At 34.3% G+C, this 15,810-nt stretch overlaps 1 protein-coding gene across 8 annotated transcripts in view; it reads left to right on the top strand.

The window, feature by feature from the left end:
* The window catches only part of DMD (dystrophin), a 2,485,149-nt gene that overhangs the window by 1,647,115 nt on the left and 822,224 nt on the right, over positions 1-15,810 (top strand). For all 8 annotated transcript variants that reach the window (XM_082378022.1, XM_082378021.1, XM_082378025.1 and 5 more), the window contains 2 exons: positions 234-381; positions 2,714-2,863. In XM_082378022.1, the coding sequence (XP_082234148.1) occupies positions 234-381; positions 2,714-2,863 (298 nt within the window). The remainder of the gene's footprint in view (positions 1-233; positions 382-2,713; positions 2,864-15,810) is intronic.

The following is a 15,810-nucleotide window of genomic DNA, read 5'->3' as shown; positions in this document are numbered from 1 at the left end:
AATTTTTTAATTAGAATTTTCTTCTTAACTAATTTTATTCTCACCTTTTAGAGATTTTTGAGATATTGAAATTGCTCTGTGAATAAATTTTCTTTAAAAATATTATATTGTTAACATCTTAAAAATGACTTATTTTATTGAAAGTTTGTGCAATTTTTTTTAAGTTTTCTTAAATAAAAAAAGAAAGTTTGAGAAATATGTTGTTGGTAACAATTTTATTCTTCTTTCTCCAGGCTAGAAGAACAAAAGGATATCTTGTCAGAATTTCAAAGAGATTTAAATGAATTTGTTTTATGGTTGGAAGAAGCAAATAACATTACTAGTATTCCACTTGAACCTGGAAATGAGCAGCAACTAAAAGAAAAACTTGAGGAAGTCAAGGTAATTTTATTTTCTAAAATCTGCCAGGACCTGCTTGTATTAAGAGTATATGAATCTAGGGGCAGTTCCCATGAGGCCCAGTTGTTAGGACTCTGCACTTTCAGTATCGTGGCCCGGGTTCAAGCCCTGGTTAGGGAACTAAGATGCCACAAGCCACATGGTGGGGCGAAAAAAAAAAAAAGAGTATATGAATCTATTTTTTAAAATGTATTTAATCATTGATTTCCTGTCCACTAGGATATTGATAGTTCCTTACTAGTTTTTCTCACAACTTTATTTTGTCTTAGCCCAGTGAGTATGTATTTTTTAAAAAGTGTGTATGGGATATATATGTGTGTGTGCTTGTGTGTGTAAAATACATGGTGATACTTTTTAAACTAATTTAAAATTAATTTTAGACTTAATGGAGAATTCCACAGCTCCAAATAATTTCAAAAACTGAGGAGAATCTTTATAGAAATGAACGTCATTTCTTAGGGAAGATCTTAATTGCCAAATCAGTCTCACTACTTCAGCCTTTAACTAAAGGCATTTGATTTGCCTGAAGAATATTTTGTTTCGGTTTGTTTTGTCTGTGGTGTTGGGGAGGTGATGTTGGTTCACTTTCTATACTGGTTGAATAGACTTTCAGTTTATTCAAGTGGTTTTTCATGCCTACCTACTGTGCTGTCTGCTTAATACTGATTACCTCTCCTGGCTGACTGAGATGCTTTGATTGTGCAGTTGGATGAACTTCCATGGTTTTAGTTTTAGGAAAGAAACTCTTTTGGATCTGTTTTACTTTAATTCTTGAAGGGAAGGTAAAAGGGAAAGGGAAATTAACATTTAATCATCCCCTATTTTATACTAAGTATTAGGTGTGTTTACATCTGCTATTTTATTTAATCTTATCAAACTTTGAAAATGGTTGTTATTATCCTCATTTTACGAGGTCACACAATCAAAGGGAAATGGAACTGCTTCTTTATCAATGATTCGGTTGGTTTGCACATGCAAATTAGACTCCACGTCAACTACTTATTTCTGTGAAATAAGAAATGTGTACCTGAACAGAGGATAGAGTATAAAAAGAAAAATATTGCTTAGTTCAATAAACAAATATTGAGCACCTACTATATGTCAGATAATGCACTAGATATTTGAGAGTCAAAAAATAAAAAGTTTTTGATCCATAGTTCATTTGAAGATGGTTATGCCATGGAAAAATAAACTCAGTCTGTTCTTGAAAATTCATCTTTCCTAAATGTATTGAGTGTTATATATAGCAATCTTATTGATAATTCATTTAAGAGACATGTTTAGTGGTGTTCACTTATTAAGAAATATGCATTGATTTCCTTTTTTCCTTAGACAATCTAGATCAGCACTATCCAGTAGAACTTTCTGTCATGATGGATTTGTTGTACATTATCAGTTTTAGTAGCCACTAGCTGTATGTGCCTTTTGAGGACTTGAAAGGTAGCTGATGTGACTGAGGAATTGAGTTTTTAATTTTAATGACTGTTAATTAATTTAAATTTAAATAGCCTCATGTGGCAAATGGTACCGTATTGAACAGTGCAGCTATAGATGACACAAATAAATAAAACAGTTAATAAAACTATGGTAGTTTTGTAGGTCGTGGGAAAGGGCACTTTTAATGTGATGTTAAATGAGTGAGAGAAGTTCAGGGATGTGGAGGTGTCAAAATTAAGGGTTCTTGAATGAACCCGGCCAAGTTTGAATCACAGCTCTATTGCTTGCTTCTTTTGTGTCCTTGGACCTGCTATTTAACCTCTCTGTCTCAGTTTCATTCTATGTAAGATGAGGATAATAGGATATACCTCAGAATTATTATATAAAAGGTAACTGAGATAATATATGTGAAGAGCTTAGCATAGTGCCTGGTACCTGGTATGTTCTCAAAGTTAGTTATCTCTTAATATGATAATGCAATTTCTTACTCAGTGGTATGTTACAGTATGGAGACCTAATACCTGAGAGGATGATTAAATTTGTCCAGATTGTTCTGTTTCTGAGAGGTGTGTTTTTACACTCTTGACACTGTTTGGGGTATTGTTTTAGAGCTCATCATACTACATAACATTTTTCTCTTGAAAAAGAACTCTCTGAGGGATAAGATATTCTGATCCTTTCTAGGATGGGCTGATTTACTTGGGAGTGGGCGTTTTAGTCCACCAAGCTCTGTGCTCTGTAGAAAACTTGGTATTTGAGGAACCAGTGGGCCTCCAACCTTGCTTCATTTTGATAGACTAATCAATAGAGGCAAAGACAAAGTAGTTGGCATTGTGCTGTAATTCATTTTAAACGTTGTTGCATTTGTCTGTTTCAGTTACTGGCAGAAGAGTTGCCCCTGCGCCAGGGAATTCTAAAACAATTAAATGAAACTGGAGGAACAGTGCTTGTAAGTGCTCCCATAAGCCCAGAAGAGCAAGATAAACTTGAAAATAAGCTCAAGCAGACAAATCTTCAGTGGATAAAGGTTAGCCATTAACCATCTGTCCTGTCACATGTGTTAAATGTTGCAAGCATTTGTTTTGTTTCATGGTGCTTAATTGGTGGGGGTGGGGGAGAGGGGCTGGTTTTGAGGATTGTTATTTGTGTTATATATTTTTTTAAACTTGACCATTTGATTTGGCTGTATGATTTGTTGTGGATGGAAGGAATGGTGATGGTGAACGACGGTACGTTAATGACCAAATGCCAAGATATACACCACTATTACTTTATATGAACTATTCTAAAGAATTAGACTGGAAGGCGGATGAAGTGATTAATTTAGTGTTCAGGTATATACTGACAATATTAAAGCAAGATGGAGGTGATCTAGCTCAACAAGTATCATAAATCAAAATTACTTATCCTTACCTATAATATAGACTTAACCAGTGATTAATGCATGATAAACTTCTCCAAAAGGTGTTTTATTTATTTATTACTATTTATTTACTTATTTACTTACTTGTGAGTCTTCATCTTTCTAACTTGGATACTTTTTAAATCTAATATTTTAAAATGCTTATCAAAGTAATGCATACTTATTCTTTAAAACCAAGTAGTGCATATGAATTTATAATGAAAAGCAACATCAGTTGATCCATCACTATTTAGTGAAAGGCAGTCTTCTTCCCACTGTACTGCTGTGGCAACTTTATCATAAATCAAGTGAACATATATGCATGAATCTGTTCTGGATTCTCTATTCTCTTCCATTTGATTATCACTGTCCTTCAACTAGTACCACACTGGCTTTATAACAATCATCTTTCAACAGCTTTATTGAGATATAATTTATATACCATACAATTCACCCATTTTAAAGTGTACAAATCAATGGTTATGGTATATTTACTTTTTAAATTGTGGTAAAATATATATAACATAAAATCTGACATTTTAACCATTTTAAGTGTATAATTCACTGTCATTTATTATATCCACAATGTGAAACCATTACCATTGTCTATTGCTAAAACATTTTCATTACCCCAAACAGAAATTCTGTAACCATTAAGTAATAACTCCCCATATCCCTACCCCCGACCCCCCCCAAAAAAGTAACCTCTAATCTACTTTCTGTCTCTATGAATTTGCCTATTCTAGATATTTCATATAAGTGGAGTCACACTGTATTTGTCCCTTTGTGTCTAGATTATTTTACTTGGCATAAGGTTTTAAAGTTTCACCCATGTTGTAGCAGGTATCAGAACTTCATTCCTTTTTATGATTGAACAAGATTATATTGTGTATGTGTGTATATATTCAATATATATACACATACGTATGTGTATATATACATGCATGTATACATACAATGTATATATGTATATATATATACCTACATATACATATAATATATACATACATACATGTATATGTGTGTGTGTGTGTATATATATATATATACACATACACACAAACCCAACATACTTGTTTTATAAAAAAAATTGGGGATCTGGTGGTGTAAATCCTCCAATCTTATTCTTCTTAGTCCAGAGTGTTTTTTGCTATTTTTGGTTCTTTGGTTTACCAAATAAGTTTTAGAACCAACTTGTCATTTTTTACGAAAACCTGCCAGGATATTGATTTGAATTGTGTTGAATTTATAGATCAATTAACATTTTTACAATATTGAGTAATCGAATCCGTGAAAATGTTACATCCCTTCATTTATTTAGGTCTTCTTGAATGCCTTTTTAGAAATATTTTGCAGTTTTCAATCCAGAGGACCTGCACATGTTTTATTAGATTTAATCCCAGATATTTGATATTTTGATCCTTTTATAAATGGGATTCATTTTAAATTTTATTTTCTTTTTGTTGCTGGTATATAAAAATAGATTTTTTTTTACATTAAGCACACATCCAGTGTCCTCGCCAAATTCACTTACTAATATTAATGCCTTGTAAAACATTTTGGATTATTTTAATGTACACAATCGTGTCATCAAATAGAGGAAGTTGCTCTCTTTTCAATCCTTATGATTTTAATTGTTTTTGCATAAACTTGGACCCCTAAAACAGTGTTTAATAGAAGTGGTGATAATGGGTAGCCTTGGTTCATTCCCTGTTTCAGGTGGAAAGCTTTCAGTAATTGATCATTAAATACGATGTTTCTTGTAGGACATTTTATAGATCCTCTTAATCAGATTAAGGAATTTTTCCTTGTTCCATTTCTCAAGTTTTTATTATGAATATGTATTGAACATATTCATATACTTTCTCTGCATTTATTAAAATGATTCTATGATTTTTCTCCTCTGAATGTGATAAACAACAGCCATTGTTTTTGGAATGTGAAACTACTCTGGGATTCCAGAAATAAATTCTATTGGTCATGATGTCTTGTACTTTTTATAGATTGCTAGATTCAGTTTTCTAATATGCTGTTTATGATTTTTATCTTTGTTCATGGCAGGAAACGGTCTGTAATTTTTTTTGAATCCTTCTTGAGTGTTGATAGCATTGTTGGACTAGACTTATAAAACAAGTTGAGAGGTGCTCTCTTTCTTTGTTCTGAAATAACTTGAAGACTGGTATCATTTCTTCCTGAGATGTTTGGAAGAATTCACTTGTAAAGCCGTCAGTGCATGGGGTATTATGTTTTGTTTTGTTTTATTGTTATTGTTGGTTTTTTTTGGTGAGAAAGTTTTTGATAATTGATCCATTTTTTAAATAGATACAGGGATGGTTAGATTTTTATTTCTTTGTGTGTCAGCTTTTTTAAGTTGTGCCTTTCAAGGAATTTGTCCATTTCCATGCTATTTTCCCTTTTGGGGCTGTAGACTTTGTTCATACAGCTAGTGATCCTTTATATATTTATATTTAAGAATGAGAAAATAGAAAGACTGCAAGCTCTAAGTACCTGGATGGGTCTTGTTAACTGGGATATTTTACTCTATGTGCTAAGGTAGAGAGCTGAGTCTCTTGTTGAAAGAGAACTTCAAAGTCTATAATGCAGTGGGCTTTATTCTGAGGTATCCATACCAACTGCTGAGATTCCTTCCAGACACCAAGTTCAGTTTCTTTAGGTAAGAACTACACTTATTGTTTTGATTTATGTTTATTTTTGCCTGTAGGTAAGTGCTAAGGGAAGACCATTCATTGTGTGGTAGTTTTGATATTGACACAAATTTTCATCTACAAACTTTCAGTACCCAAATTTTACATGCTTCTTATTCCCAAATACCATGACATCTTTAATCCAAATGCTCTCCAGGTTTTGCCAAGTTCAGATCCCCCTGTGCCTAAAGCTTCTTCTCTCTTACTTTATATGTCCTCATATGTACTTTCTCCATATGTGCTTTTGACCTTCCAAGGATGTTTTGAAACCTCTCATCCACTTTTGACTACAGTTCTGCTACCTTATTGAGCATATTTAATACCTGTTAACTTTGTTCTATTCAAAATATAAAGCAAATTGTAATCCTTTAAATCAGGAGCAAAATCCATGCCAAGAAAATATTGTAGAACTATAATTTTCATGTAATATAAAATGGCTTCTTTCAAAAATGGCACAGTTGCCTCTAAAGAATTGCTTGTTATTCATCAATACTCAACTAAATTGAGAGGTGTGAACAAGTTATACTGAGAGAAGTTTCCATATGTAGATGATTTGAAAATAAAATAATAGAGACTTAATTTTGAATTGTGTCAGGATATTCATTATATTTTTAAATTGATGGTGCTGAAGTTCCTGTAATGGATCTTTTACATGACTGATAAAATATTTATGAACTGAAATGAGTACCAATTATATGGCATTAAATTCAAAATGTGTGTTTTGATCTCTATAATTCAAGCAACTAGGTATTTGGGAAAAAATCTTTTATTTTTATCTATCAACACTATTTAAGTTTTTTGAGTTAATTTTTTTCCTACTGAAAAATGTAAAGTTTCTTCCTTTAATAATTTCACAATAGCCACGTAAACATATAGACACTTGCATCTGGAGGGAATGTATTTTCCTAGTAATTAAATTTTGTAGCCACATAACAATACAAATAAAATCATTCCTCATAGGAAGAGAACAAGGAGGAAAGATGCCCCAAAATATTCCACAATATCTCAGTATATCTTGATATTACAAAAAGGAACACAAAAATTATAATTGTAGGAAATGTGAGAGAACTATCAAAAACGTACAATAGCAGCTTTGTGAATAGTGAAACGTGAGTCAAGCTTTTATCTTTTCTGCAACAGAATAAAAAGTCAATTTTTTATGATAGAAAATTAAAACTAAGACTATGAGTACCATCTTGTGTAGACTTACGTTACTATATCACTCATAATATCTGTCTTATCCCAAAATTATAATTTTCATACTATATCTTTGCCACCAAATGTCATAGAAGTTGGAAGGTTATTCACTAGTCATATTAAAAATTATTTGTCACTTCTCAATCCCTGTGCCACCCTATCCCTGTTGGCTTAAATTTAAGAATAGAAAATGAATGATTAGTGCCAGATTTATGTCATTACACAAGTCAACAGTTTAAAAAGAATAAGATGGTCAAGATGATCAAGAGACAGTCTTGATCATCATTAAACCTCAGATTCTCAGTCATTAGAAGAGAGAAGAAATAATGGAGACCCCTTCCCTGTATTCTCCAGCACACTCCTTCATCTAAAGGCTAGAGTGAGTGTTATAATTGTAACTGGTAGGTCATGGTTGCGGGGGTACAAACATGCCAATTCCTTAACAGTTAGTATCTCTAAAACTGTCCTACTATCTCAGTATCTGGTGGCAGGTGCCCTTCTCCACAGCTAACTCTAATATGTTGTACCCTGTGTGTTTAGCCAACTTACCAATTACTTTGGCACGTTTATGTTTTTATTACTGAAGAGAGAAAACAGCGATGGGAGGTAATATAGCTATTCCTTTAAGGGAGTGGTGGACTCTGTAATGGGTTTGTTGTAGAACTGTGTTAACTTGCCATGGCCTGGGTAGCATCTCTTTATAGCAGAGATGGAAAATGTTGCTTTGAAGCAGAATCTAGGTCTTGGTTTAAATTGTGGCTTCCTCCAGATAAGGATCATGAAGTGATATCCTCATTTTTGCCTAATACATATTTTGAGTTTTACAGTCTAACAATAATATCCTTAAGATCTACAAAATGGAAATGTTATTAAAGCTAGCCTCTGTGTTTTTCTCTAAGTGTCTCACACATGATCTTCATACACATGTCTGATTCTGTGTTGATTTCAATATTTATCACTCATCATATTTCTTTGTATGCTCTCTGAACTTTGCGTGTGTGTATGCGTGTGTGTAAGGGGTTCTCCCTCCCTTCCAACCTCTCCCCATCACTATTACCCTCTTCCTTTTTACTCTGTTATATATGTCTTTGCCTATGAATTGATATCTTTCTATGTCTACCATGAATCTACTTTCCTAAATTCATATATGTCAGGTTTTTTTCTGCCTGGGTAGTGTATGCAACACATTCTCTCCTACTCTCTCTTTCTTTGACTCTACCTTTTAATCCTTCTTTCGTCTTCTCCTGTCCTTGTCACTGTGTGTCCCCTTTCTTCATTGTTCTTTTGGTGCGTTATGTGTAGGTATTTTTTCAACTACCCATTATTCAGAACCAAAATATGTTTTATCAGCCTTAATTTTTGAATCATCTTATAAGCTTCCTATACTTGGTTGAAAAGGTGGAAAGAAGGAACATTTATTTTGTAGACTCAGAGGATTATTCAGATGGAAGGAGCCTAACGAAACCCAGTTACTTTTGCATCTTCTAGATTAGAACACTGAGTCCTAGAAAGGTTTTGTGACTTATTTGAGAACACATTATTTAAATGTAAAGGTTATTCCAAATTAAATGTTTTTTTTTTTTAACTTTTCAGTGAAACTCAAGTGGTTTTTCTGTGGATAATATGGTAGAAAGAAAGAAAAAACATGGTTTCCCATGTCATTCCATTGCTCATTTGAAGGAAAAAATTGAGATTTCTTTTCATTTAAAGAAACCATATGAGTGTTTTTGCTTTGCTTTTTACCCTTTTTGGAAAACTGGATGCTGTGTTTTCAAATTATTTTCCAGAACCTTCTTTACTGTGGACCATTTGTAATTGTGGAATACAGGAACACATGTTTATGTTTCAGAATTAGCTATATGTCTATTTTTGATGTTAAATAACTTAACAGGTAGTATATATTATACATTACTATTAGTCACAATAAATAAATTTCATTTTATTGAATACATTTAAAATTTTGCCTCATATTTTGCCATTTATTTGTAAATAGTAAATTACTATTTTAATTTGTTAAGGCCTAGGCATTATTAAATAGTGCATATAAAGACTTAAAATATTTTACAAACACAAATAAGAAATTTTGCTGGAAGGCGAATTTCAATTAAGTGCACCTTAACAAAAAAATATCATCCACTTTACCTAGACATAAATAAGGTTTAAAAATTAATATATGTAGCAAACTTTAATATAGGAATAACTTTTGTAATATTGATAATAGTACAAGGATTGTTTTCAAACTAAATCACAAAATAAATATTATGAAAGTAAAAATACATATGGTGAAACTCATAGGCCAGACGATCTACAATATACAAATGACTGTATCTAAATTTCCAGAAATCTGGTTCATTTTGTATTAACCCCTAATCATGTTACTTCTTAGTATCCATCCAAGCAGTAAACATTTTAGATTTGTTCTTTTTATTTGTGTCAGGTAAATAAACGTTTGGTCTTTTTCCAGGTATGTTTGTCATGTAATGCCAGCCGTTATTTGCCATTGCTATAAATCTGGAGACTAAAAAAGAGAAAGTTAAATCAAGCTAAAGCTCGTCATTTCCATTCCTTGCTCAAAAGTGGACATTTGCTCCGATGGATTATTTTCCTAGCAAAGACCATGATTAATAGATTGTTCTAGTAGTGACCATTCAATCCTGCCCTTAATGTGTGAACTACTTTTGTTAACTACAGAAAAGAATCTTTGCAAGAAATACAAAAAACTGGTATTTACCTATTTGCTATTAAGATACATAGCCTGATAATTCTTGAAAGTCCATCATCTTGGAAGTTTCTTTTATATAGTTAATAATTACATCGTAACATTTATTCATTCATTTAAATCATTCATTCAACAGACATCTAATGAGTGACCACTGTATGCCACATGCTCTCCTAAGGATATCATAATCAGTTCCCACCCTTGCCTTATTTAACAGACATTCAGAATTACATAGGGCTTGGCATTTTAACTACTCATATCTCTAATTTGTAGTTGCTAAATAGTTTGAAGCTGAGAGTTGAGTGGCAGAGTCGTAATTAAAAGTTTATAACATAAGCATCCTTGACTTTGCTTCCTATAATTTCACACTAAGATAGGGGTCCTTACTAGGCTGTGTGTCATGAGTCATGATTTTGCCTGTTGTCCCATCATAATTTTGAATAGCTCCCTCTTTCACTCTCATGTGTGAGCTCCCACTTTGGAAGACTGAAAAAATATATAAGGTTTACCCCAGTTATGAGAACAAACATCAGGCTCTTAAAGGTGGGCCTGGCCCAGTACTCAATAAGTATTATTATCATCACTGCTAATGTTCTCTTGACACTTCTGTAAGTTGAGATGTTTGGCCTGTCCAAGAAACCTGTTTGCCATTACTACCAAATTAATCACAATTTAATAAGTTTATAATAATATGTGGTTTTTAACTTTCCAAATGATCGAAGTTTCAGGCAATGCCAAGAATATGGATCAGACATTTTACAAATGAAAAGTAAACGGGAGTTGTGAGGAGGCAGTTTATCATGGTGATTAATAGTGAGGTTTATGGATTATAGATTCTACCCTTCAGTTATAACATCTGCAAAATTCAGGTAATCGTATAACATACTTTCCAGGTTGTGGTGAAAATTCAATGAGATAGTGCATGGGAAATGCATAACACAGTAGCTGGTGCATTGTAATTGGTCAAAAATGTTAACTTTAATTTAAAAATTAGGTGTAATGTTAGAACAGAAAAACACAAAGACCAAGCATGAAACTCTTGCTCAGTGACCTTTTTTTCAAGTGTGGTAAGAGGACTTAACAGGAGGTCTAACGTCTTAACACATTTTTAAGAGTACAATACAGTATTGTTAACTCTAGGCACTATATTTTATAACAGATCTCCAGAAGCTTTTCATCTTGCATAGCTGAAACTACATCCATTAAACAATTTCCATTTCCTTCCCTCCCCCCCTTACCCCTGGTAACCATCATTCTACTCTCTGTTTCTATGAGTTTGACTATTTTAGATACCTCATTTAAGTGGAATCATGCAGTATTTGTCCTTCTGTGACTGTTTATTGTTGTTGGGGTATTTTTGGGTTTTTTGGTTTTTTTGGTTTTTGTTTTTTGTTTTTGTTTTTTTTTTGCTAAACATAATGTCCTCTAGGAAGATCCACATTCTTGTATGTGGGGGGGATTTCCTTCTCTTTTAAGGCTGAATAATATTCACCATCTTATTCAAGCAGTTATAAATATGGCTCTTAGGGAGAAAGCTAAAATATGTGCCACCATTATGAGTCCAAAAGCTGGACCAGAGGAGAGATAGAAGCACCAAAACTAAGAAAGAACCCTAATGGAAGGCACAGAGAGTTTATAGACTGTGGTCTCCCTTTCCACTGATCTCATTATTCTCATTATCTAGGACTGGCTAGCAGTTCAGATTAAAAGTACTGAAAAATGATGGGTTTTTTTCTCCTCACATCGGCCATGAAGTAAGTCCAAGTAGTCCACCATTGTTTTCAAGCACCAACATTTTCACGCTTTAAGTATGAGCATAATTTAAGATGACTTTTTTTAACCCTGAGCATCTTTGTAATCTACTCACCTGACTTTAACTCAGAAATCCAGACAAAGTGTAATTGAGCCTTCACACTGCTTCCCCACCCGCTTCCCCTACCTTCATTCTGCATGTTGGTTTCCTCCATTTTGGTGGAGTGAGTGATGAGAAAGCATTTGTAGAAAGTTTCATTGGAGCCAGATAACGTTCTATCAGGAAACTTCAACCTAATTCTAGATAATGTGTTCATTTCAGTGCAGTGCTATTTTTAAAGATAAGAACAAAGAAAAATCCAGCATGCATTGTAAAGCACTGATACTTGTGCAGCAACTCATTTCCATATTAAAACTTTACTTTTCCACTCTACACATACAGAGAGTGTGCATGGAGTATATAAATTTGTCATTTAAATATGCTGTGGACCAGACTTTATTAAAAAGGTAAACTAATTTCAGATGAAAACCAGATGTGACTATTCTTGGCAAACTTTCTCCCCTGTTCACAATGAATTTAAAATGAAGAGAAGTATAATGATGATTTAAAACAAAGGAAAAAATTTCATAACTCTGACCTTCAGTGTGACATTTTTGAAGTAAGTCCTTTATTAGCACAAAGATGTTTGCCCTTTAGCAATGAATATTAGAAAGGAGAAGAAATGATATGATAAAAAGAGATTTCGCTAATATAAAAAGTTGCTCCTCTTGTTTCTACAATGCCTTTGCTTTGAGATGACTAGATTATATAGTGTCAACCCTGACACTAGAGGGGTCGCCTTTCTTTCTAATAATTTAATGATCTTGAAATGGCATTAAATGGAGGTTTTCATATGCCAACTCCTTAAACTGAGGTTGAATAACAAATGAAAATTAAAGATGTACTTAAGAGCACAAGATGGTAAATTCTAACCCAGTTTCATTTATTGCATCACGTGCAAAGCCAGTAAGTAATGCAAAAATAAAATAACAGTGCTATTTTTATAAAAGGTCAGTCATACCAGAAATGAACTTTTCTGTCTATCTTTATACTTATACTGTAAGATGTGTGAGTCTTTTTATATACCTAAAAGAATTTAATACTAAATCCTGACTACATTATACATGTCAGCTGACCCCTAGTGCTTCAAACCCTAGAAGAGAGACACTGTATGCTGGATTGGTTGATGTATTCCATTTTTGTTGTAGACCACCTGCCAGGGCTTATAACAGATCTGTAATGGGTTTCTTACCTTTTATTGTGTAGAAAATAGATTGATAGATTAGGCCTGGGGCTAGTGAACCGTGGAACCCCAGGTCTGCAGGAAAGAGTTTATCACCCTTTGGTGTTATTTCTGTCTCATGTCAGCTGAGAAGGATGAGGTAGATTATCTGAGAGTAAGCTGGATGCCAAAATCAGCATTCCACTCATTTATCCACCTTATAGTTCAGGGCAAGGCCACTGTATGGGTTATGAAGGGACTGATAAAGGCCTGATGGACATATTTTGTTTTGCTGCCTTTTAATTTATTTACTAATATTAGAACTAATTACAAGACATCAAAGAGACCATTTCATTGTTTGTTGCTGGAGAAAATCAATCTGTTTTGCTGTAGAAGTAAAAGTATTTGAACTGAATGGTGCAGTTATAATTTGTGAACATTTTCAGTTATCACTGGGGAAAGTATACACCATCTTTGGCACAGTTGGCCAAGTGTGGGTGAAAAGAGATGGACCAGGAAATGGGCCAGAAACCAAAGTCATTGCAAGGATATTTCACGAAAATTCCATTTGTCCTGATAGTTGCGATCTATAGGCAACCTGTGACTGATGATTATACCTTAAGGGCAGTCTAAAAATAAATTTCTTGGGAAGTTGACACATTCTGCCTGTTCATGATGTGGTGACATCAACAATTTTGAATAGGGCAATAATTCTTGGACTCATTTAGACATTTATAAAAGAATGAAATTCTGTAAAATGACCGTCGTGAAGATTGCTTTTGTTGCTTTTGTGGTTGTTAGAAATCCTAGACCACTACGGTTATCTCCTTGAAGCTGCCTTATTGTTTTGTTTATATCAGTGATTTGCATCTTTCTGCTAGAATAATTGATTGATGCTGGTGAAGGGAGAGAGAAAAATTAGTGTTCAGATGCTATATAGATACTCATGCATTGGTGACAAATACAAGACAACCCAGGAAACAGGAAAACTAATAGAAAAGACACTTGATGGTTAAGATTTTATAGGGCTTGAGAGCAGATAAAAACAATTTTTAAGTACTAAAATAATTAAGGAAGATGTTGACATTAACCTCTTCAATGGTTTATCCTGAAACTAGAATACAACATGATTAAATAATCACTTCTACTTTGAATGAAGAATCAGTTTTCTTAAGATACTGCTTTCCAATTTCTCACTGAGTTCTTATGTGGTTACTTCTGGACATGACCTCCAATTCTGTAATGGTTTGTTTAATGACTGTCCCTGCTACGTCTTCCCACCCTCCTCCAACCTCAACTCAGTACTGCAAAGATCACTAAACTTGGAGTTAATAATTTAATCCCAAAGCAGATTCACCTGTCACTAGCTCCTAACTATGGGCTGCTTATTTAAAATTTTCACCTCTCTTTCCTCATGTTTACAGTGGCGCTGCCTTGTGAGGCTTGTTTGCTCATCCCCAGGGTTCAGTGAGGAGCTAAGGGCACAATATATATTATAATGCTCTGTTATGTTTTCAATTATGGTTACTATTACAGGATGGGTATCATAAAATTGTAATACCACTGGTAAGGAAGAGAGGGTCTGTGTGCCATCATGTAGAGCAGCATTTCTCAAACTTTAACACATATGTGAATGACTTAGGGATTTTGTGAAAATGAGGTTTCTCATTCAGTGGATCTTGTGTAGGATTTGAGATTCTGTGTACCCCTCAGGCTTCCAGGTGATGCCAATGCTCTAGGCCTTGGTCTACACTTTACATAGTAAGGATATAAAAGATGGCTGTCAAGAATCTGTGCGTGAGTTGGCCACAAGTCCCATTCATTGGAAGATTCAGGCAGTGTATTCTGAGAGAGTGGTGAGGCTTTTTCTAAAATCATTTGTCTCTTGGTCAGTGTGAAGCACATCCATCCAACCCGAGGACAAATAGTCACCTTTGACAGAACACATGAGCACATTCAACTTGTTTATACCTTTGAGGCACAGCCCTTTTGGGATTTATAACCCAGATATGCCCCCCTCATATACCTTGTGCTCTCAGATCCATTCCAGGTCCTTCTCCTCCTATGTTGTATATTGCAAGAGTCTGACCTTGGCCCACCTTATTCCCCAGTTTATTCCTTGCTCACCAGCTTCTGGGCAGATGTAGCCAATTGGAGGCATTGGCAGGAGACTGGAGAGCAGAGGGAGGAGAAAAGTCAAGGTATTTTTTCCCCTCCTTCATTGCCTCGGGCAATGGCTGATAAAGAGTACGTAGCTACTATTAAATCTTCTAATAATGTTCTTAAAATCCCTTCTCCACTGGATACCTCCATTAGTTTGCTATGAATTATTGTACAGGTGTCTTTGCAAAGCATTGAGCCTGCCTTCAGTTACACTTTCAAAATTAGCATTTCTTTTAAGATTTGGGACTCTGGTATTATTTAAGAACTCTTAACCAAGCCTTACTCCCATTTCTGACCTTCCCCTAGATATCAGTTATCCAATGCTCCAAAAGTGTTATGTAACAAACCCCATAAAACTAACTGACTTAAAATGCTAACCATTTATAATTGCACACAGTCTGTGGATCAACTGGGCTGATAAAGCCAAAGCTCAGATGATCTCACAAGGGCTCACTCATGCATTTTCAATCAGCTGATGGGTTGCTGGGGGCTTGCTTATCTAGGATTCACCACTGCTCCATTTAGTCTCTCATCCTCCAGCAAGCTAGCCTGGACTTTTTCTCACGCAGAAAATAGGATTCTAATAGAGAAAACAGAAGTGAACACGTTCTCTTGAGGCCTGGGCTCGGAACTGACTTGCTGTCATTTCTAACACAGTCTGTTAACCAAGCAAGACACAAGGCCAGAGTCCAGATTCAAGGATTAGGAAAATAAGCTGTACTTCTTGATGCTAAGAACTTTAAAAGTCATCTTGCAAAGAGATGTGCATATAGG

This window comes from Balaenoptera borealis, assembly GCF_965194805.1.
Source record: "Balaenoptera borealis genome assembly, chromosome: X".
Classification (NCBI taxonomy): domain Eukaryota; kingdom Metazoa; phylum Chordata; class Mammalia; order Artiodactyla; family Balaenopteridae; genus Balaenoptera; species Balaenoptera borealis.
This window is presented reverse-complemented; position numbering and strand designations above follow the sequence as displayed.